General features: G+C 39.8%; 1 protein-coding gene across 1 annotated transcript; it reads left to right on the top strand.

Annotated features, from left to right (window-relative positions):
* Positions 1-269: 269 nt before the first annotated feature.
* Positions 270-20,954, top strand: rsrc2 (arginine/serine-rich coiled-coil 2). The gene is made up of 10 exons (XM_077714583.1): positions 270-622; positions 2,688-2,785; positions 5,383-5,423; positions 14,658-14,797; positions 14,875-14,997; positions 16,310-16,426; positions 16,498-16,574; positions 18,524-18,789; positions 20,187-20,276; positions 20,347-20,954. The coding sequence occupies exons 2-10, from the start codon at positions 2,710-2,712 to the stop codon at positions 20,530-20,532; spliced, it is 1,116 nt and encodes a 371-aa protein (XP_077570709.1). The 5' UTR covers positions 270-622; positions 2,688-2,709; the 3' UTR covers positions 20,533-20,954.
* The last annotated feature ends 4,288 nt before the right edge of the window (positions 20,955-25,242 follow it).

Here is a 25,242-nt window from a genome sequence, read left to right on the forward strand (position 1 = left end):
ACCTTAATGAGGATAACGCAGTTCATAAAATGAGATGAGAGAAGAGATGAGATTTTTAGCTACTTTAAATCGAATTTTTTCACTGTTAAAATGACAAAAATCTTTATTTAATATCAAGCTGATATTTATACAACGTCAAAAAATCATACAATACATGTAATTATCAAATTTATTCATGAGAATAAAATATGTTTTTCAGAAAATTGTGAGTAAAATAATACGATATGAACGATCACTTTAAACAAATATGTAGTTTGTTTCGGTGTCACGCATGCGCCTTAACGTCGTACGTAAAGTAGCAGTTGCCTTGTTGGTTGTGTTTCAGGATTTTGAAATGCCTTCAATATAAGATTATTACGATGGTGAATACCAATAACCAACACCAGTCCGTTTACTTTGAATGATATGGGGTATTTAGATGCCAGAAACAATATCACAACATCTCAGTGCGTAGCGTTGTGAACGTGTTTCGATTGTGTTTTGAAAGCAGCGTGGCAACCTTGCAGTCTGCGACGTGAACAAGACTTGCTAAATGAAGCTAGGTGATCTGCGATTCCATTGACTTTCTGGTGGAAAGGACGAAATACCGAAGGTTTACCTACTGCTTGCAAGAAAAACGCCCGTAAGTAGTAACAAAATGATACTTTAACACCGTCGACTATGTGTTGACGGTAGTATTTTGATGCCGATATTCTTAAAATTGCCGAATAATGGATTTGGTTCTTCCGAAGAGGCCTATGTGATAAGTTACAAGCAGCTAAGCGGTGTGAAAAGAGCCTGGCTTTCCCCCCTCTATCATATATACTGTCTATCATAAACAGACAATCGATGAGTTACTTTTTGTCTTGGTGGTGACTTCCTTTTGGTTCAGTTCCATTCATTAATAATTGAAGTCGAGTGAGGATTTGTGTTAATATGTACCTAGCTAACCAGGAAATTGATGCTATGTAGGTATGTTATAAAACAAACTCTACGCTATGGCCTGCAAGGAGTTATTCAAATAAAATTAAAAAAATTAACCACTGTTGGATACCTCAAAGTTGCTGCAATTTTATTATCTTTTAAATTTATTTAGGAGTCTGCGTTTATACTTTGAAAGCACCAGGTAACAAACATACCATTGTCATGGAATATAAATCCATTTTCTTTCCCGCATTGTTTGCTGTGTATGCACGTTGTTTTGTTTACAATAACTTCACTCATTTCATTGCTATTACACCTCTCATAGGGAGGGCCAGAAGTTGTCCAAAGTTCAATAACTTTGATTCGTTTATTTAAAAATGAATACAGATGAAGAATATGTAAAATTAAAATGTATCCAAAAATAAATATGAATATATTTACTTGCGTACTACTGATAAAATTACTTGATTCCTGAATTTTTTTTTTTTAACTTGAACATTTCGGAAGTAGAGGTGTACTTTATATGTAAATTCTTTAATTTGTTCCACGGTCCTCACTCACTTAGAAGCAATATGGCTTCCACAACATAAACCTCTGGTAAGAAAATTGTAATTTCTGTCATTATAAAGCATCAGGTTCTCAGCAAAATAAACTCAAAAGATTACCCGCAAATAAGCCACTTTGTGGGACAAAAAATGACTGAATCGAGGGTATGGCTTATGTGCGCATAAAAACACGACACACACGAAACTGCAAGTTGATAACGCCATCGCGCCATGGCGCGAGACAATGCGGCCAATACGGTAATTTATTTCAAAATAGAGAAAAGATAAACAGATAAAACACTAAACAAAACTTACCGTATTTACTCGCATATAAGCTGCATTTGTCGGACAAAAAATGATCACTAAATCGAGGGTACGGCTTATATGCACATAAAACAACTTGCAAAAAACTGCAATTTGACAGCGTCATGACACGATGACGTTCCTACAAAATGGTGCCCGTGCGTGCACTGATATGTCACGATGCAAGCGAATGCCGACGCGGTTATAGAGAAAAGATAACCAGATAAAACGCTGAACAAAATTTATTTTGACGTCTATGAATGGAATTCATGAAAAATGCGTATTTTACATAAAACGTAAACCGTTCCCGCCACAGTTTGCTCGGGCATGGCTATGTTAGTGAGGTCGGGGCGCATCCATCTTAGCGAGGTCGCGGCACGGCCATCTTAGGGAGGTTGTGGCGCTGCCGTCTACATTTTTTTTCGAGTAGCCTTGATTTTGAAATAAACAATATTCCACATAGATTTTTTTTGTTTCATTTCTTGTTCGAAAGTGACAACTATTGGAGTAATATGAACCATCGTAAGAATTGAGATATTAATCTTAAACTTCTGGTAAGAAAATAGTAATTTCTGTAATTACATTTCTATTTTTTTCAAATTGAATAATTTGATATTTTACATTTGCAAAGACAGGCATATTAACTTAGGATATCAACTCAATGTGTTTTTGATTCATACAATAATGTTTTTGATTCATACAATTCGAAGTATGGACTTAATTTACTAGCTGTTTTGAGCAATAGGTCAATTCCTTCAATTCCATTGACAACTACAGACATCTAAGTATTTGAAACTGAAATGACCCGCATTGAATGATAAAACTTTAGCGCCATTGATGATGAAATACGCTCAACTTTATTTTTTACAGGATGGTTAGCAACAATCGTTTGTGAGCCACTATTTGATTAGCCTGCCCTTTTGGTTTGATTTTCAGACAAACCAGCAAAGGTTGCCGGATGGACTCCTCCAGATCGCCCAGAAGCTCCAAACATCAGCATTCGCGCTCAAGGTCACGCTCCAGGGACAAAAAAAGTTAGTCTGTGGACTACTCTTGGCATCTATAATTTATCGGCTTCTAGTGGCTATGTGGTATGGGTCGATGCTGATACTGTATTGGTTCCATGTTTACATTCATTATTCAGACACTTAACTCTTGACTGACGTTAACGGTGATTTAGACGTCTTCATTTGAAGTGTGAGGGGCTGGCAGTGAATGAGAATTTTCTCATTTACCAAAAGCTTTGAATGCATACTTAATTACTAGTGAAATTATATCATTAACATCAACATAATTATCAATCACAATCTCATAAAGATGACATTAAATTGTCTTAATATGGAATAATGCATTGTTGGCAAGAAATAGTTGGCTCTCTTGATGAGCCCATTCCAGCTGATTCCAGGCCATCAGATTCACCAAACAATTGATTCCATTCTTCTTGAGTTGTTTTTGATGGTGGCGGGATGGCCCATTGTCTTGGCTGATCTTTTTGGATTTTACTTGGATTAAAAAAAAAAAGTTTTATATGAGAAAAATTTTGTCTAAATTAGCCTCAAGAAAGAACCAAGTGTTTCCCAAGGCAGAGGCACACTTATTGCATTGAAAAATTCTCATGAAACATCACAAGCTGAAAGTCTCATCTCATCTTCCACTTTATCCGAAGTCAGATCGCAGGGGCAACAGCTTCAGCAGGGAGGACCAGTCTTCTCTCTCCCCAGCCATTTCATCCAGCTCTTCCAGGAGGACCCCAAGGCGTTCCCGGGCTAGCCGGGCGGGAGACATAGTGTCCCCAGCATGTCCTGGGAAGGCCCCGTGCCCTCCTTCTCCAGAACACCTCTCGAGGGTGGCATCCAGTGGGCATCCTGAGCAGATGCCCGGGCCAATTTATCTGGCTTCTCTCAATCCGGAGGAGCAGCAGCTCTACTCCGAGCCCATCCCGGATGACAGGAGTTCTCACCTTATCTCTAAGGTAGAGTCCGGACATCCTGTGGAGGAAAGTCATTTCATCCGGTTGTATCCGGGATCTCGTTCTTTCGGTCACTACTCACAGCTCGTGACAATAGATGAGGGTAGTAACATAGATCGACAGGTAAATAGAGAGCCTTTTCTTTTGGCTATGCTACGCGGACCAGACTCTGACATGAAGGGACCGGACACCTCGTATCAGGGGTTCCAGAGTACCCCCTACAACATTCCCCGGGGGACACAGTCGGCGCCGTTATAACTACGTGAGCCGGCCGGCCATCCCTAATTGCACATTATTGCAATCTATTTCAGCTTCTGCTATTAAATCCTTTGCACATTTCCAAAATAAATAGTTTTTAACTCGCTATGGATAATGAAAGTCTTCTTTTTGCTATAAACTGCATGTTTAGCGCTATCGGCATCATTTACAATTCGTAAAAAAATCCAAAAATGTACCTCCAATTCTAATAGCCATTGTTTGAGCAAAGCGTTCATATATGTAATGTTTAATGTCCAAAATAATTAAGCGTTCTTCATTGCAAGCACATATTTATAATGATTATATTTCAAGCTAATTTTTTAATAATGATAAACCTAACATCCAATTATCTTTCTGCCATATTGCCCACACTTAAGTATGAAAGGATCCTTCGCCTCAGGGCGGCGATGTTGGTAGAGGTGATGTTCCCATCAGCATTGACATTAAACTGAAATCCTAACCACATTATTTTATCATTGTCCAAAGAACGGCATATAACTGTGGCGCACGTTTGAAGTATCCAAGAGCAATATCTATCACTTAACGGGCAGCTGCAACAACTAATTTGTCAGGCACGACAGTTGGCTCAAACATGATGTTTTTGGCAGAGAGCCCAATGAGTTCAGACAGAAAATTCCCTATTTTGTCAGACGCAGTTTCTAGGTATGATGACAATTAGGCTTTTGTTGTTGTTATTTGAGGCAACGGGTTGAGCCTATGTCCCATTATTATTAATATTAAAGGTCTCATAGGTAATAGCTTCCCGAAATCTAGTAATAATATTAAAAAATTCGCATGTCCTGCGATGTGAGTACACTAATACCTTTAGTTACGAGCTTAATGCGGTCCGGGATCGAGCTTGGATGTCAATGTACTCTTATCTCAAGTCAACTTTTCTCATTGGAATGAACAAAATACAAATTACAGTAATCCCTCGAATATTGCGGTTTATGCAGACCAGACATGGACGCAATAATCAAAGAATCGCAAATTAGGGTCTCTCCTATTAAATAAATATATAAAATTAATTACTGCTCTGTTGAGGTAGTGAGGGCTGGCAATGTCTTCCAGTGAGGGCAGAGAGCTGCTGATGATCCTCTGGGCAGTATTAATCACTTTCTGCATGGCCTTTTTGTCTGCCGCCATGCTTCCAGCGAACCACACTGTAATGCAATATGCCAGGATGCTCTCCACAGTGGCACTATAGAAGGTTACCAGAAGCATAATGTCTAAGTTGTTCCTCCTGAGTACCCTCAGGAAATTGAGTAGTTTCTGGGCTACCGTGGTGTTGGTAGACCAGGAGAGCTTGTCCGTGACGAGGCATTTGTAAACTACTGGAATGTGTGTCAAAGACATTGTACCCTATCCAAGAGGCTCATCTTTTCTTGTTTTTTTTTAATTTAGGGAACAGGAAGCACAGGCGAAGCCGCAGTCGGAGCAAAGAGGTAACTAATCTCTGGCTTCAAACTTTCAATTGATAGCATATTTTCATGTGACACTTCAAGTACGTTAGTTGTTACTAGTTAGTCCACTGAGGTGAGTATTTGATCAGCGGTCCCCAACCAAGTACAAGGAGGTAATATTGAGACTAAAGCACATTCGCAAAGTAGTCACAATACTTGACTTCTTCCAAAATTAAAATATAAGTGTGTAAAAATTGTCCCAACGGCTAGATGCAGCCTGGACTATCATTTTGCATGGCCCGCAAAAATTAAATCAAGCCCATCGACTTCATGTTTCCTGCTAAAATATACGTAATTTATGTAATTTTTTTGCACTCCAGAAAATGGAAAATAGTTTACTCAATTTGAACAAAATAACAAAAACTATTCAATTTCATTTTCTTTTTTATGTTTAGGCTACAGCCTATAACCGCTAACTACAGCCTATAACCGCTAACTATGGGCAACAGGCGGGTGACACACTGAATTGATGGGCAGCCAATCGCAGGGCACCAGGAGACGGACAACCATTTACGCTCATACTCATACCTAGGGGAAATTTAGAGTTCTAGTTTAACCAGCATACCCTGCATTTTGTGATGCGGGAGGAAACCGAAGTATGTTTAGCCCACACAAGCCCGGGAAGAACATGCAAACGCAAAACAGGAAACTCTGAACCTGGGATTGAACCCTCGATCTCAGAACTCCATACAGTGAAAAGTGACCTGGGAACGAACCCTGAACTGAGAGGCTTATGTGCTAACCACTCACCCGCCTAAATAAAATATAAAACTATATGACTAAATAGATCTATAAAAATTAGAAATTTAGATATTTTAGTTTTTTTTATCAAAAACCACAATAATAGAAATAAACAGTTTAAGAAAATATTTGCTCTATCCCTATCTTTTTTCTTCCAAAGCAAATAAAAAGGAAAATGAAAGATTCTTAATTTTTTAATTCTTTTGAAAAACATGTGCAGTAATCCCTTGGCATTTTCCGGATCAACTTTCGCACCTACACCACACCGTGCATTTTTTTTCTGGGGAAATGTTTATTTTTTTATTTTTTCAAGTTCCTAAAAATCTGAAAATCCACGCTAAAACTTGTAACCACAAGCAGGCCTGCCAACTACCACGGAATTTCAGGAATTCCTCTGGAAATGCAACGCAAACTCAGGGACTCAGGACAACCTCCCTACACTTCGGAAATTCCAAAATAATTTCACTTAGGGAAAAAAAAATAGCAACCTTTTTGGAAAGTACCAAATTTGCTGATTAAGTGCCTCGAAAATTACACCATCGCTACTCCATCTGCCATCTTGGTTTAACTGCACTGTAAACAGGAAGAATTCGGTAACATGAGTGCATTGTGAATAATCTGAGGTATAACTTCCAGTGTTCTCGTTACCTCTGCGTCCTGCGTCTGATACGCACAGCTTTTCTTCCAGACGCACAATTTCAAGTAATGTGCTTTTTTTGGACGCAAAGAAATTTTTATCAAAAAAAAAAAACCAAAACACATATATCCGATAGCAAACCAATTTATTCCACATAATCTTTGCGAAATAATTCTCGCGAGACTAGCAGACACTAGCAGACGAAGGAGAGAAAGCGATAGCAAGAGTTTCGTAATAGTGTAAGAAAGATAAAAAATGTTTCAGAAAAAGCAAAACAGTCTGGATAGTTATTTCGCAGTTAAAAATACAACTAGTAAGAAAAGAACTGCAGAAGATTCGATCGATGATCATGAAGCAAAACGGGGGAAGCAAGGAAAAATACGCACATTTCAAAAGACTTTTGGCTGCAAAGAGAGGAGGATCTACGAGCTGAAAGACTAGTACAATGATAAATAAACCCTAACCCTAAACCATATAATAAATAAATTAAATCTGAATGTTTATATATCGTTGTTTATGTTTTATTTGCATCCGTAGTATGTTGGGACTCGTGACAAGTTTCCTGGGACGCACAGTTTTCAGACAAGCGAATCCCTGGGACTCGCAGTGTGCCAATTGTAAAATTATCACTGAACTTCTGGTGAATTATTCGTCTTGTGCGACTTCAGTATGGCAATCGATTCAGAATCGATTGCATAGGTAGCCTCTATCGCTTTAACATTTTCGTTTTTTTCACAAAGGAAGTATTATTAAGGCTGATTAAACCTCCAGTCTTTTCCAATCATTTACGAGGGTTGTTCTAAAGCTCAGGTGTCAAAGTGCCTGCCCAGGGGCCAAATCTGGCCCACGGCATCATTTTGTGCGGCCGAGAAAGTAAATCATGTGCCGATGTTTTGCGATCAAATTCAAATGATTATAGCTGTACATTACATTTCCTGATTTTCCCCTTTTTAAAAACAATCATTGCAATTTTGCTAATCCATTTTTTCTTGTTTTTATTTAAAAACACATTTTGTAAAATCTAAAAATAAATATATAGATATTTTCCGTTTTCCACTTATAAAAAAACATGATTAAAAACATTTCCATTACTGAGAGAAAAAAAGCTCAAATAAAAATTGTTTTAAATCTATAAAAACAGACTATTTAGGGCTTTTGTTATAGTTCTTGTAATCCAATTTAGAAGAAAAAAAAACCACAACTAGTTATTAGATCTAAAATGGTCCGGCCCACGTGAAATGGCATTGACATTAATGTGGCCCGAGAACCAACCCGAGTTTGACACCCTTGTTCTAAAGGAAGGACTGGTAAGTCTTATCAATATGCCTGCTCGGGTTAAGTGCAAAATGGATGGCAATTTGGATAAAACTTCTAATAAGAAACCCAGACACTTGGAAGTTTATTGGTTCGTTTGCAAGGGCGAGCGACTTCAGCGCGAGACATGTTGGAATTACTGACTAAAACGCTTGTAGAAGGACCAAAACACAAAGATAAACTTATTTTTCGTTATGCTGTTCTTTTTCAATAGTTTGCAAAAACATTTTTAATTGATGTAAAAACATATTAATAACAATTTAATTTAAATTGTCCTTCACTTAGTTTTTTTTTACATTCTATATAAATTGTACGCTGAATCGCATTCACTCTGGAAATAATCCGGAAAAGGGACCAGAGTACGATTCGCCGAATGGCCGTTTCGCCAAATGGCCGTTTCGCCGAATGGCCGTTTCGCCGAATGGCCGTTTTGCCGAATGGCCGTTTCGCCGAATGGCCGTTTCGCCGAATGGCCGTTTTGCCGAATGGCCGTTTTGCCGAATGGCCGTTTTGCCGAATGGCCGTTTCGCCGAATGGCCGTTTTGCCAAACGGACGTTTCACCGAAACGGGATTCGCACGCCCGCCCCCGGATGGTGTGTTTTTCAACACAACAACAACACGATGAGAAACATCTGCACTTTTATTTGTTTAATAAATTAAACACTTTAATTTTTTTTCGGTAAAACGTCCGTTGGCGAAATGTCCATCGGCAAAACGTCCGTCGGCGAAACGTCCGTCGGCGAAACGTCCGTCGGCGAAACGCCCGTCGGCGGAACGCCCGTCGGCGAAACGCCCGTCGGCGAAACGCCCGTCGGCGAAACGCCCGTCGGCGAAACGCCCGGCGGCGAAACGCCCGGCGGCGAAACGCCCGGCGGCGAAACGCCCGTCGGCGAAATGTCCGTCGGCGAATAGTCCGAGTAGCGGTTAACAGAGGTAGGCAGCTCTGCAGAAGCCACTCTTGTTACTAGGACACAGCATTAAAGAAAACATGTTTTTAAAGTTCATAAAAATGCAAATCCATGCTGAAACTTGTAAACAGAATCCACTCTTGCCACTAGTACTTAGCACTGAAGATTTTTTTTCCATACTTCTCCGGTTTTCCGATTATTGCGGCCATGTCTGCTCCACATTAACCGTGATAGTCGAAGGATTGCTGGATGCAATAAATGCAAAAAAATCTTAAGAATTTTCGTGATTCATTTCCGCTTTTTTCATTTTGAATATTGTAAACAAAAGATAGTTATGAATGAATGAGTAGATGTAGAAAAATAATGTTTGAATCTTTTACAATTCTTTTTCAAAATAGAAAGGAGGTGAAAATGTAGTGTTCTTTAGTTTTAATGTCTAAATTGGTATAAATTTCAAAATTAATTAAAACTGTTTTTTATTATCATTCATCACATATTCAAAATTCTTCTATTTAATTTTGGAGAGAAATATAATGGTGGTGCACATAATTCACTATTGTATTTTCCGCACTATAAGGCGAGACTAAAACACTTATGTATGGATCCATATTGGTTAATTGTATGAAATTTCCTTTAGCACAGCTCCATCTAGTTGATTGATGTATAACACAAATCCTAAGCACCACTTCTATTACTACTACAGTGGTACCTCGACATACGAGGATATGTTGGTGCACACAAACAGATCAAATACAGTATATATACAGTCAAAAAAAAACGTAAAAACTGCAAATGTAATAAACTTTTATTCAGAAAACTCAGAAATTCAAAAACATCATAGCAGTCCGGGTGGCTCTTCCGCAGTTCTTTTGCGCGTAAGAAACATCGTTATGGGGAGTTGTGAACGTTGTTTTTTTTTGGTCGGTGAAGATGCGCCTGTAAACAGCCATGACGTCATGGATGCGATTGCTGAACTCGTCGCCCCTCACCATGTTATCGTCCATTTCTTTGGCCTTTTTTGGAGGTCTTTGGCAGCATTGAAGATGACATTGCCGAAGGGGCATCTGGCCGAACGTAGAATTAGCCCAACGACTAATTAGCCGAAGGACATTCTGCCGACGCGCTCGCCCCGCCCCCGGTCGCGTGTGTACAAGTTTTTTAACCTTGGCCCGCGGGCCATATGCGGCCTGTTATTGATAACAACATTCATTTAGAATAACAAGTTACAGAAAACAACATTCATTTAGAATAACAAGTTACAGATAACAACATTCATTTAGAATAACAAGTTACAGATAACAACATTCATTAAGAATAACAAGTTACAGATAACAACATTCATTAAGAATAACAAGTTACAGATAACAACATTCATTTAGAAAAACAAGTTACAGATAACAACATTCATTTAGAATAACAAAGGCATTTATTCACGGCCAAACAAAGTAGTCATAACAGTAAATACTATAATGACTGAAAAAAAAGTATTTATAACAGTAGATACTGTAATTTACACCAGCATAGACTTGAGATTCATCTTTGAATCAAGGTTCTCGGCAAATCATTTTGAATGTATATTTCCTAAAATAATGGGAAATTATTTTAAATTAAAATATATTTAACAGGTATATATTTCTGCGTATTACCCCAAAGAATTATCAATTAAACAACTGCTACTTTGTCTTCATTTGTTCACACGGATGCAAGAAATGATTCCACTGTGCAAAGAAATTGATGGGAAATAACTTTTATTTTTACATTGACAAATGCATGTCTTACAAAGTTCAAATATGGTGCTGCTGCTTAATAAAAATATTTATAATGTGCTAAAATCACGCGGAAAACGGCATTTAATGATTAAATACAGACACTGGAGCTCTTTGGAAGCTTAAACCGAGCCTAGTGTAGTGATTTCCCCGGGAAAAGACAGCCATGGACGTCAATGGCGAAAAACCCCAAAATACACAAGAATGACTTTAAATCCAACCGAAAACAGTATTAAATGAATAAATACGAATACCGCAGCATACATAAAAGTACTGGTGATTTTAGAGACTAACCGAGCCCAGGGTGCTTGATTTCCCGGTAAAAAGTGCATTTTTAACCCGCTACCGGACCCAACTGCAGTAAAATTATTTGTCCATCAGGTGGAAGTGTTCTGCCTATTCAAATAAGAACATTTTAATTTTAAATAATTTCCCATTATTTTAGGAAATATATATTCAAAATGATGTGGTGAGAACCTTAGTTCAAAGATTAATCTCAAAATTAATGTTTTCTATGCTGGTGTAAATTACAGTATCTACTATTATAAATCATTTTTTTCTTCTGTCATTACTGTTACCGTTATGAATGTTGTTATCTGTAACTTGTTATTCTAAATGAATGTTGTTATCTGTAACTTGGATTGGATTGGATAACTTTATTCATCCCGTATTCGGGAAATTACATTGTGGCAGTAGCAAGAGGGTGATTAGACAGAATAAACAGCAAAGCAAAAGCACAAAGTACAAAGCAAATCAAAGTAAATGGAATCATCAAATCATTAAAACATAAAAGCCGCAAAACACAAAACGAACAAGAGTGGACAAAGCTACCGTGGCCGCTGGCTGCCGCTTAAACAGCGCCATTTTGGTTGCGGTAACTGAATCGGACTCAAAAAGACGTAAAGTTGGACAAAAACTGGAACCCCACAGAACAGCAAAGCAAAAGCACAAAGTACAAAGCAAATCGAAGTAAATGTAATCATCAAATCATTAAAACATAAAAGCAGCAAAAACACAAAAAAAATAAGAGTGGACGGAGTTACCGCAGCCACCGGCTGCTGCTTAAACAGCGCCAATTTGGTTGCGGTAGCTGAATCGGACTCAAAACGACCTTGTAAAGTTGGGCAAAAACTGGAACCACACACAGGAAGTCTTCCACGAGATGGGGAACTGCTGCAGACTGTGACCAAGGTGGAGAATACGCAGAGTCGCTCTTGCAAGCTTATCAGCACAGTTACTCAGTAGTCTGAAGCTGAAGAAAACAGCAGCAGGGCAGAAAACCTCGACTCCGTTGCTGGTAGGGGCCGACAGCTCTTCCATCCCATCCCAGGATGGAATGGTTGGTCAGAAGCGTTGCCTCTTCTCCCAGCACTTTTGTCCAGCTCCAGACCTCCGGCGGTACCGAGGTGTTGCTCCTTCTGCTGCGTATTGTAACAGTATTGTAACAGCTTGTTATTCGAAATGAATATAGTTATCTGTAACTTGTAATTTGAAATGAATTTTGTTATCTGTAACTTATTGTTTGAAATGAATGTTGTTTTCTGTAACTTGATATTCTAAATAAATGTTGTTATCTGTAACTTGTTATTCTAAATGAATGTTGTTATCTATAACTTGTTATTCTAAATGAATGTTGTTATCTGTAACGGGTCGTAAATGGTCCGCGGGCCGAGGTTGAAAAACTTGTACACATGACCGCGGGCGGGGCGAGGGCGTCAGCAAAATGTCCTTCGGCTAGATAGTCAGTCGGCTAATTCTACGCTCGGCCAGATGCCTCTTCGGCGAGTTGGCCTTCGGCCAGAGGTCAGTCAGCTAAACGTCTTTCGGCAAGTAGACCGTGTGCCTCGAATCCAACATGTGCCCGATAAATAGATTTGGTAGCTTTTAGTCAAAAACAATTCATTTTTTAATCATCAGATTGCTCCAACAATAAATATTTATTAATTCTATTATTTTAATACACACGGGAAAAAGCGACTGCTGCAATGGAAATGGTTGGGGACCCCCTGAGTAAAATGGAGAAAAACAGTCAGAAAGAACCGATGAGAGTGGCTTTGACGTTGTGTGATTTAAAACCATTTACTGTGGTGATGATTGACTTTGTAAAATGGTGTGCAAAGACCACATTATAACATTTGTACAATAAATCACTCAGCGTGCTAAAGCACGAAGAGACTGAACTGAGGAGCCTGCTGACATAGCAAAATAATATCTCGACTACGGTGACAGGTAACTAACTATCTGCTATTCAAACACATATCTACCCTTTTCACTTAGAGATGCACCGAAAATTCCACACCTGGAAATTTTTGGCCGAAACGTGATTCAAAAGTTGTCTGCCGACACGCTTTTTCTTTTTTAGACCAAAGTTATATTACTGATACCTAAAATTCCTCGGCGCAGCTATTAGCAATTAGCCTAAGTGGGGCGTCTGAACATAGGCTCATTCTCCCCTCCCAGTCAACATTTATTGGAGATTTGTCGCCTTCAATAAGTTACCAAGCAAGTGAAATAATAATAATAATAGTAATTATAATAATCGGACAATCATTGACTCGGCAAAAGCCTAATTGTCATCATACCCAGCTGCGTATGACGAAATTGGTAGTGCTTTTCCATAAGGTGCGCTTTCCCAGCAAAAGGCCCAAATAAGTGATATATAGTGATAAATAACCAGGAAATGGTGAATAAACCAGAAATGAATTGGAAATTAGCCCGAAATTGTTGGAATTGGAAATAAGAAAAACGTACCAGAAATTATCGTACAATTTACAGAAAGTGGCCGCTAAGTACTCAAAAATTAATTCACTGAGAAATAACTCATTGGCTCCTCTTGACAATAATAGACCTCCAATTCAACTGTTAGGACTGACTGAAACTTTCAATACCACTGATGTGGATAGACTTCCAATTAGGGCTGAACGATGTTAGAAAAACACAAACTGACATTGTGGATCTTTGTGTGTTTGTGATATATGCTGTAATAATCAAAAACAAGATTTCTCACCAGATTATTTGAATAGCTGCTTTTGGGAAGACATTGGTTAACTCACAGAAGGAGTAACGGTGGTGATATGGCTAGTAGCTCATATCACTTTTCTTTTTCTTTGCCTTTTTTTTTACAAATAAAACTACTATATCAATTCTATTGAAACAAAACGAAATGTGTTTTAAATAAATAAAATAAAGGTAGCACATCCTGCAATGTGATATTGCCTACTTCTAATCCATTTTGGTTGAGAGAGGCGAATAAACGAATGCTCATTCTCCCTTCCCAGACCAAATGTATTAGACGTGTAGTGCTGTCAATGATTTAACAGGTCAAATGACCTGACAATGCCCCAAACTTAACTAGGGACCTATGAATGTCCTAAAATCAACAGGAAATGACCAAAATGTACAGGAAGTGACCCAAACAAATGGGAAGTAATTCAAAATCAAATTACCCTTAAATATCCCTAAAATAATGAAGACTGATCCAGAATTTGCATTTTAACTGATATGCATGGTTGTGAACGCTCATCTTTCAATCCCATTAAGAGCACTAGGAGTGCAATTAATTTTTAATAGTAGGTGTGAATGAACAAAGGCTCATTTTTCCTACCAGTATTGTTTCGCCCAAAAATTTGATCTTATTTCGGTGCATCCCTACTTTTCATCTGTATTATTCAAAGTGCTGAATTGTACTGATTGAAATGGCCAGTACTTGGTAGATTGGCTAATGAAAGGTTCCAAACAGCTTCAACGAGTGTACTGAAATGTTTAGTGAATGTGAAAGCGACGGATACGTTGGCACTAACTCTTTGTTGCGCTATTTTCCTGAAAGAGAGCCACTTGTTGTTGAAACAGGCACGTAAGCGAGAGCCGGAGAAGCCACCTAAGTTGCAGAAGTTTGCGGACGGACGCCATGACAGGCTTTCAGCCGACGACGTTGACGAGCGCTCACGCCGCAGAGACCGGAGGTCTCCTGGCGGCTCCTCCAGAGTGCGGTCGGTCCGAGCGTCAAGGCAGCTAGAGAAGATGGTGCCTTAGCATAACCCGCCGCTGTGCTCTTTCTTCCCCTCAGGCGGCACAGCAGCAGGAGTCGAGACAGGCGACTCTCCTCACGATCGCGCAGTCGTGACAGGAAAAGGAGGGCCCGTTCACGTTCCAGGTCCAGGTCAAAACACCGCCATCGCAGCAGAAGCAGGTGCGCCTCCTTGGAAAGGAATTTTTATGATTGTTTTCATCCTATTTTATCTTAAAAAGTTTGAAAACAAAAATTGCGTCTTGATAAATTCAGCTAAAAGCTCAGTTATAATAACAAAAAGTAAAAAAAACTAATAATACTACTAATAATAAAATAAACCAATTCTGTTGTGAAAAATCAAGTCATTTTTTGTATTTAAATATAATACAATAATTAAAAATATAATTGAGAAAATTGTATAAAATTGTAAATATTTTTCTTCAAAAATTAAGTACTGAAAATGCAGTTGCAACTCTTAAAAAAATATATTCAGATGTTTCATGACTGAATTTTATTTTAAAAAATGACAAAAATTTATGAGCAGTGTTAAACATTTTTGTAGGCTGAATTTTTAACAAAATCTTGTTTTTAACAAAAAAATAAATAGCAATATTTTTAACAAATGTATCAGCAAAACATTAATTAGCCTAAATTTATTTAAAAAATAAGTACAATGGTACCTCGAGATATGAGCTTAATTTGCACAAGTGTACTCGCGTCTGGCCAGTCAGAAGAAGTTTACTACAGTAAGATGCGACCCCCTTTGTGATTTATGACTGGCACAAGTGAGTTTTTTTTTACGTTTTATGCAAGATGCGGTTTAATTTTTCCCTGAATTATATCCATAGACGTCAAACAACCCTTTGTTTAGGGTTCATATTTTGTTCATCCTTTCTCTATTTTAAAATAAATGACTCGTTCGCATGACATCATAGCATCGTCAACTCACAATGTTGTGCATGTCGTGTTTTCATGCGCATATAAGCCGTACCCTCGATTCAGTCATCATTTTTTTTCCCGTCACAAGCGACTTATATGCGAGTAAATACGGTATATGTTCATTAATATGAATATGCACATCGATATATGCTGTCCCTTATTAAATAAATGAAACTTAAACACTCAAAAATGACAATTTGTTTCTTTGTTAGGTTATAGGAAATTTTTGCAACTCAAAGTAAATTTTTCCAGATTGATTAAAACAATCTGAATTTTGATCGTGGAACAATTTGACAAAATTGTTTGGTGGATGAATTGTTTCCATTGAAGTTTTGAATTCTGAAATAAAAAATCAGCTTTAAAATTTCAAAGCACCTATACATATGCTATGTAGTTTGGTTAGGGTCTGCAATAAACTATTGCATGGGCTGCAAATTTGAGACTGACCAGTTTAGTCATCTTGCCCGTGAGTGTTTTTAACGTGTGTGAGGTAATGGGGTGGCCTTGAAAACGACAACTCTGTTGACATTCCGCCCCAATCACGTCACACCAGGGAGCGGAAGAAAAACAGCGAAAAAGTGCGCAAAAGGAGTCGGAGCGGCTCGGCTGATCTACCCATCTTCCGCGGGAGAAACACAGCCATGGACGCACAAGAGGCCCTTGCCCGAAGGTAAGTGAAGAAGAATTTGTGGGCCCGCAAATGATGGACTGGTTTCCACAGACCTCTGCGTTGCTTTACAGATTAGAGCGAGCCAAGAAACTCCAGGAGCAGAAGGAGAAGGAGTTGTTGGAAAAATGTCAGCAAGATGTTATTGAAGGTGAGCTTCCACCTGGACTTGCCTTTTGAAATTATGACCCTATCATAGGTGGATGTCAACTACAGTGGTACCTCGACATACGAGTGTGAGGGCTAATCACCAGCATCAAAATAATTTTCAAGCAGAGGAGTCATCAAGCAGGGAATAGTTTTAGACTCCCTCGCCCGTCCGGAGTGGTGAAATGGTAGGCCGCTTTCGAGAGAGACGCGGGTCGCTCGCTTCTTTGTCTCTTGTTCGCCCCCCCCCCCCCCGCCCCTTTGAAGGGGGAGGCGAGCGGACAGAGCACATGTCGATCTGGTAGCTCTGCTCTGCCAAAAACACATCCGCGGGCAGGCCGCGAGACTTTTATTCAAGGTAGGCGGAGACAAACTTTAAGTAGGAACAAGGGGAGGCGCTATATACAAAGTGATGTCCTGTAGGTGTCACTAAAATTTATTGTAGTTGCTAAAATGTTTAAAGAATACAAGAGAAATACATTCCATATTCCACAACTAGCACCTTGACATACGAGCATTTCGAGATACGAGTAAAATTTCAAGCAAATTTTCTCTACATGCGAGAAAATTTCGAGATGCAAGAAAGCCAGGTGGCCGAGACATGAGAGGCTGTTTATCATTGTAGCGCACTTTCTCTTTTGCCGCATCTCTTTCGTGTGTAAAATGTATCAACGAGCACTGAGCGAAGCGTTGCACCCCCTTCCCCCTAGTTATTCAATGCATAATACAAAGTGAACAACAATGGATCCAAAGCACACAGGTGGAATGAAGAGTTGTGCAAAGAAAAAGGGAACGTTGACAATCAATATCAAGTCTGAAATAATTGAAAAATATGAGATTGGAGTACGTGTCACAAAGTTTGCTCGTCATGGATGATATCGTGTCACTTGGAAATTCCTAAACGCCGAGCACCACGAAGAACTGAAGACCGGATTTAATCGAGCTCCAGGAGAGCTAACATTTGGGAGTGTTGTGGGAACTCTGTAGCGAGGAGGTCGCCTGGCTTCAAAGGATATCAAATACATGCTAGCGAAGTGGCAAGAGTTTTCTAATTTTGTAGAAAAGAGGCACCATGACCCAGCTGGCAAGTGGTCGCGCATTATTGTATTGTGAGGACATTAGTGTGCGTCATTTCGAAATATTTTGAAGGGGTGGCAAAAATAAACAACCCTTGATGCGTTCCAATTAAAAACTTCCACAGAAAGTCCGGGTCGCAACCACCTCCCGTAATGTCTTTACGAGCACTGGGCGGAACGTTGCATTTTTTTCTGTTTTTTTCCCCCATTAGTCAGTGCGAATGGCGGAGCTTGTTCGCTAATACGAGAGGAGTGCTACTTCCCGGGCAAGTTGGCAAGTGGTCATGTGTTATCTTATTGTGAGGACTTTTGTGTGCATAATTTTTGGGATATTTTGAAGAAAAGACAAAAGCAAACAACCCTCAATAGGTTGCATTTGATAGTCAGGGTGGAGGCGGGGCAAATAGCTATAGCCAACACGGGAGAAGAAAGGTGTATGAATGTAAAACAAAATTAGAATTAGGTTTACTGGAAAGTTATATTAAACTTAGTTTTGAGTGTGTCTGCAGTCTAATATTAGTACTATTAAACACATTTTAGTACTATTAAACCACTAGTTAATTGTAATTTTGTTAATAGATGGTGAATTAGAACAAATTAAAATGTTTTTCCATTCCAATATCCGTTTTATGGTGTTTTTCAGAGGGTTGGAACGAATTCATTTGTTTTTAGTTCATTTCCACGGGAAACTTTCATTTGAGTTACGAGTAAATCGACATATGACTCAGTCCCGGTACGAATTAGGCTCGTATCTCGAGGTACCACTTACCAAATGTTTGCTGTGCTATGTGTGTAACTGAAATTTTCATTTCTCATCGAACCCATTTTTCAAAAGAGAATTTTTATAGCGCAATTTTTGACCCCTTATGGTTCGCAGCGAGCTCTCCGGCGGCCACCCCTAGCACCATCCCAACCACTGCCGTGACCAACCATTCCCTGAATGTAGCGGCCCTGCTGGCATCGGGCACGCAGGTGACGCCACAGATCGCCATGGCGGCGCAGATGGCGGCGCTGCAGGCCAGGACTTTGGCCGAGACGGGGGTAGCCATGCCCAGCTATTACAACCCATCTGCCGTCAACCCCTCCAAGTTCGCAGAGCAAGAGAAGAAGCGCAAGAAGTTGTGGCAGGGCAAAAAAGACGGGGTAAGATTTTTGTTTTGGGTAGAACTGTTGGGGGTATAACCCTTAATGCCTGAACTCACATTTAAGAATTATAGATAAAAAAAGCATTGAAGTGCAACCCAAAAGTACATGATAATAATCATAATTATCAAGAGAACAAGGAGATAAGAGAAGGATGAGGAAGGAAGGTGTTGATAATTTACATTGGTGGTTGGGCTCTTTTTGATACAGTCATACGTTAACTATAGCTGTCGATAGCTTCTATGATCCAAGGCATGTGCTTCTTTCGGAATATGCTCAAAGTCGCTTTCACACACGATAGTCCCATTATGAGACGTAATAATCCCTAACTGTCTTACTTAAAGTGATGATATATATATGTGTGTGTATGTATGTGTATATATTATATATAGAGAGAGAGAGAGAGAGAGAGAGAGAGAGAGAGAGAGTGCGAGAGAGCGCGAGAGAGCGCGAGAGAGAGTGCGAGAGAGAGAGAGAGCGCGAGAGAGAGTGCGAGAGAGAGCGTGAGAGAGAGTGCGAGAGAGCGCGGGAGTGCGCGAGAGTGCGCGGGAGAGGGAGGGAGTGTGCGAGAGAGCGGGAGAGGGAGGGAGTGCGCGGGAGAGGGAGGGAGTGTGCGAGAGAGCGGGAGAGGGAGGGAGTGCGCGAGAGAGCGGGAGAGAGGGAGGGAGTGTGCAAGAGAGAGCGAGAACTCACCAGCTGTATTCACTCATCACTCACAACTTCATGAGTTTTTTTGTGACAAAGAAAAAAATATATATGTATGATGTATGTGTGTGTGTATATATATATATATATATATATATATATATATATATATATATATATATATATATATATATATATATATATATATATATATATATATATATATATATATAGATAGATAGATAGATGGATGGATGGATGGATGGATGGATGGATGGATGGATGGATGGGCGGGCGGGCGGGCGCGGGCGGGCGGACGGACGGACGGGCAGACGGACAGACGGACAGACAGATATAAAATGATTTTTGGTGAGTCAAATATTGCTATATTTAAATATAATATTTAAATTGTATGAAGTTATTATTTATGATGTGTCGTAAGCTGTAGCTGCAGTAGAAGTTTTATAGTCATAAAAAAGGATTTTGAGGGTTGGATTGATTCCGACAGCTGAAGGCGTCGCTAGAAAATTCACGGACCACTGCTGCTGCACACATGTACCTATATACATGTATATGTTAGATATACTGAAGCTCTACGAAGTTCGGGAGTTAATTATTAATTTTGATCAACCATTTTTTAGACTTAATGCAAATTAATATCGGCTCCAAATATCATTTATTGGTTTCGGTCTTGAAAAACCCAAACCAGTCGATAGCTAACTTTGAGTCCTAAAAAGTACGTCATTTGGCAGGACAAATCTCAAACAGCGGAGTTATGGGAGAGTCTGAACTTTGGCAACAAGGACCAAAATGTGAAATTTCGCAAACTGATGGGCATCAAGGTAAGAGGCCTCTCTATTTTTTCTTTCTTCCTACTTGATTCATGACACATCTGTGTTTGACGGCCTGTAGGTTGACGAGGAGGGAGAAGTGTCCAAAGCGCTGAATGACGAGGGACTGAAGACCCTCCAGAAGCAGGAGGAGATGTTCCACAACCTGGACGTCCAGTACGAGATGGCCAGATCGCAGACACACACGCAGCGTGGCATGGGCCTGGGCTTCTCCTCGGCTTTTTCCCGTGGAATGGATTCTGTCTAGAGCCAAGATCACTGCTGCTTGGGAATCAAGCTAGTATTAAACTTAGTGTTTGTTTTTGTACACAGGGAAAGTAAAACTATTCATTTTCAGTTCATCGAGCAGCCTGACATCCCCCACTCTTTAGACCTTTGTCGAGAAGCCCCTTTACCCACAAAAAATGGCTTCCATCTCAAAAGAATTGTGTAAAATATTTGAAACAGCAAATCTTACATTTTCATTGCTTTAGTTTGATCCCTGATAGAATGTCTTTCAGGCCTTCCAGATTTTACGGGATGACAAATAAATGACTGTCCAAAAAAAAAGGCTTGTCTTTTTGCAACAACCATCTCAAATTTTAATATCAAAAATAATCACATCATGTAACCTGAGTGATCCTAGCTTGTTCTGTAATGATAAATATAAAAAAAAAGGTTTCACACTAATCTTGTTTGTTTGAATCATCAGTACCAGTTTTATATAAAGGCCGACTTATGTTTTGAAATACGTATATGGAAATATATTTTGAATAGGTTTGTATCATGTTTTTCATGAAATGCATTACAAATTCCATGTCAAACACACTTCGTTTAATATATTTATAAATTGTGATTTTTCATTCATGGGTAATTTGCTGTGATTTTAGAGCATTGCTGCATCATTCATGGGATTTTGGATGACAGCCCTCCCACATTAAATGGATGAGGTGTCTATTACAGTCAGCCAGTATAATAGCCTGGCTCCTAAGAGTCCCAGTTCTGGGGTCAGCTCAGTCCTGTAGACTCAGGGGCCTTGTCCACACATTGTTGTAGTTAAAAAGTAAAAAGAGTATTTTGCCCCTGCCATTAAATAAATAAATAAATAAAAACGTCCTTGGACTCCAGACCACCTAATTTGTGGAAAAATTAATTCAGGAACACCCAACTGCAAAAAGTAGCTTTCCGCATGCCAGACATGACTGAAATTTTTGATTTGAGAAAGGAAGGGGGGTCGGGGGACTATTAGTTTCCTTTTTGTGTTCTGGAGGACTTTTTGGAGACAGACAGGCACAAGACACAGACTGAGACCCATGATCACTTCTCAGAGCAGCGTGCTTTATTGCAAGAAATTACACCATCAGACTCCATTTTAAAATTCTTTCTGAGTGGGGGATTACCTGAACATCAGTTGGGAGCAAATATTCCAAGATAGGACACTTCCTCCCGAGCTCTGTGGTTCCCAGGAAATTGGGACACCGGGTCAGGAACAGTTTTACCATGTTATTTTGCTAAGCTTCGAAGTATCTATTACTACTGTAGAAGACAAGAAGAATTGTTTATAAATCCAACACCCGGGCCTTCTCCCTGCAATCACACATAACTGACGAGCTACACAAACCAGGCAGCAGTAGAAGTTAACATTTTGATCAGTGCGAAAATCTATATAGGGCACAGACTTGTAAGTTTAGTTTTATAACAGACCCCCTCTTTTCACAGTGAAGGTGTGTAACAAAATTACCATTCAGGAATCAAATAAAGTAAAAATTACTAAAACAAAAAAGATTCTTTATTTTGACATACACAAGAAAAAACACCGTACAATCTCCCTGTTTATGGCAAAAAAATGAGAGAAAATATTCAGTCATCATTCATATTCCATACCAACCATCCCCGAAAGGTTCGCGGGGATTGTTGGAGCCTGACCCAGCTGTCATCGGGCAAAAGACTACATCCTAGACTGGTCGCCAGTCAGTTGTAGGGCACACAGAGAAAAACGACCATCCACACTCCCAACCATACCGCCACCAGCGGGAATCGAGCCCACACCTGCCGGCACCGAAGTCAGGCAAGTGAACCTCTACAACAGAGTTACCCAACCTTTTTTTAAGCTATGGCACAGTTTTTGCATTGAAAAACTCTCAAGGGACACCACCATTTGAAAATATTTTAATTTAAAGGTATGTCGTCATTATTAACTTTATGAAGTCATTCTAATCAATGTTTTTCACTTTTCTCCAAATACTATTACTTATATCTAATACGCAAAAAAAAAATGTGCTCACACACTTTACATCGCTAGAAAACTAGAAACAAACAAATTCCTGTTCATGTTAGAGAAAAATAAGCAACAAAAGGACGGTTTCATCATTTGAATCTTGGAATAGTATAATCTATAATTTATTTCATGTTTTGATTTTAACCTTATATTAGTTTAATTATAATCTCGTTATATTCATATTAATTTTTCTTTCTGAATATTAATATTGATAAAAGGCACGAATGGAGCAGTGTAGGCGAGTCGTACCCAGGAGCAATTTAAAGTGTTCAATCAGCCTACCATGCATGTCTTTGGAATTGGGAAGAAACCGGGGTACCTGGAGGAAACCCATGGACCAACCAGGATTTGAACCCAGGTCCCCCAATGTGAGGCCCACGTGCTAACCGTCATCCACATGCGGCTGCTGTTTATTTCTCTGCATACTTTTGTAAATTGTTCCTTCTTCTGGTATTGCCTCAGCGGGTAAATGAACTGTATCTTCCCAGAAGTCACAGAGTATCCCAGGTTCTCCTCTTGGTGTCAGGTTTTTTATCAGGATGCGCTCTCCTGGTTGAAACACAGAGCTCCTCACTTTGGTGTCATGGTGCTTTTTACCTCGTTCTGCATCTTTCCGTGCACTCTTGGTGGCAATGGTGTACGCATCCTCCATCCCGCATCTCCATTTCTCCACATAGTCCTGCTGACCATTTGTATCAGATTTGTTGCATAGTACAAAGTGCATGTCCACTGGAAGCCTTGGCGATCTCCCAAACAGTAGGTAAAATGGTGAATAACCTGTCACATCACAACGGGTAAAGTTGTATGCATGCACAAGCTTGTTTAAAGACTCCTTCCAATTAGATTTCTGTGTCTCAGTCAGTGTTCTGAGCATCTGTAGTAATCTCCTATTCATTCATTCCACCTGACCATTACCCATCGGGTGATAAGGTGTTGTCCTGGATCCAGCCATGCCACTGATTCTCTTCAGCTGTGTGAACAACTGATTTTCAAATTTTCTTCCCTGATCATGGTGGATACATAAGGGGAACCCAAACTTCAAGACAAAGTCATTGAAGATAAGGTTTGCAGCAACCTTTCCTGACTGATTGGTGGTGGCATATGCTTGGACAAAACGTGTAAAGTGATCGACAATAACGAGGATATATTCATATCCGCCTTTGCATCGATCAAGATGAAGAAAGTCAATACAGACCAGTTCGAAGGGCTGTGTTGTCACAATATTTGTCAATGGCGCTCTCTGTTCATGGCATGTTTTTTGTTTTGTTTTAGACAAGGGCAGGTTTTAGTCACATAAGGTTCAATATCAGACTGGATATACGGCCAGAAGAAACGATGACACGCAAGGGGAGAGTTTGGGAGTCAGAATGTCCGGTTTTATAGTGTTGTAATTCCCATGGTGTTCCAGGTGGCTCAGTGCTGTGTGTAGAGTAATGGCGATAGCATCCTCAGTGAACCTGTTTGCTCTATAAGCAAACTGGTGAGGGTCAACGGAGGGAGGGATTGTATTCCTGATATGACAGGCAACCAACTTTTCAACTTCATGATCACAGGCGTGGGTGCAACAGGCCTATAATCATTCAGGTTGTCAATGGTTGGCTTTTTGGGGACAGGGATAATGGTGGCATATTTCAGGCAGGAGGGAATGATGGATTGTTGCTGGGAACAATTGACATTTTTTGTGAAAACTCCAGCCAGCTGGTCAGCACAGGCTTTGATTATCTTCCCAGGTACTCCGTCAGGGCCAGCAGCCTTCCCTGTGTTCCACATTACCAGTCTCACTTCCTGTTCCTGAAACTTCAGTGAATTGCTGCAGGGTGGTGGTGGTGGTGGGGGTGTTGTGACTGGGTCTGATTTGTCAGTCTCAAGGCGGGCAAAGAAACAAGCCTAGATCTGTGAGCGCAACATGCTGACCACTCGTCTGCCGGGACACCTATTAATACACATATTGCACGAATTATTATGTTGCCTGTACACTGCCAATCCCACTGTCATAAACAAACAAAAAAATATTATCTCGCATAGACACAAACCCAGGATATTTTATCCGACTAGTGGGCATCCGGAAGTCAATTTCCTGAAGACTCCTGGAACTTTCACGAGACTTGAGATGTCTTGATGTTCTTGTGGCTCCAGTATAGCTGCATTGGAAATTTCCATTTTGGTGTGAGACACGTGAGTGTTCGGAAAGGGTTAACTTGTGGGTTGAAGAATAAAAAAATGTACAATGGAAAGGCATCCGAACAGAATCTTCTCAAAGGCAGTAGCAGTAGCTTACCCAGCCGCGTGGCTTGGTCTGTGCTTGCTACTGTCTTGCTACCGCAACCAAGGAAATTTCCCGAATACGGGATGAAATAAAGTTCTAATCCAATCCAATCCAATCATGGTGTCATGGTGTACTCAGGAGCCGAGGTCTCTGCGGAGCTTTGTTTTACTTATTCATTCACGACTCTGAGAATTTATCTTAAGCGTTTATTGCATTCGTTTTGATCCTGCATTGTGTGTCTTCAGCTCCTGTTCATTTAAGAGAATTAAAGAATGTGTAAAAAGAGTAAGTCGATCTTGGCTGTTTTTGCCTTGAGGTTTTTCAGTGTGTTACGATCATGTACGGGTGTAATGATTGACTGGCAAAGGAATATAACATCGGCTTGCAGCTGTGTTTGTTCCCATGACCTTGTGAAATGTTAAACATTACCTTTA

The sequence above is a fragment of the Stigmatopora nigra genome, chromosome 4, assembly GCF_051989575.1.
Source record: "Stigmatopora nigra isolate UIUO_SnigA chromosome 4, RoL_Snig_1.1, whole genome shotgun sequence".
NCBI classification, from domain to species: Eukaryota; Metazoa; Chordata; class Actinopteri; order Syngnathiformes; family Syngnathidae; genus Stigmatopora; species Stigmatopora nigra.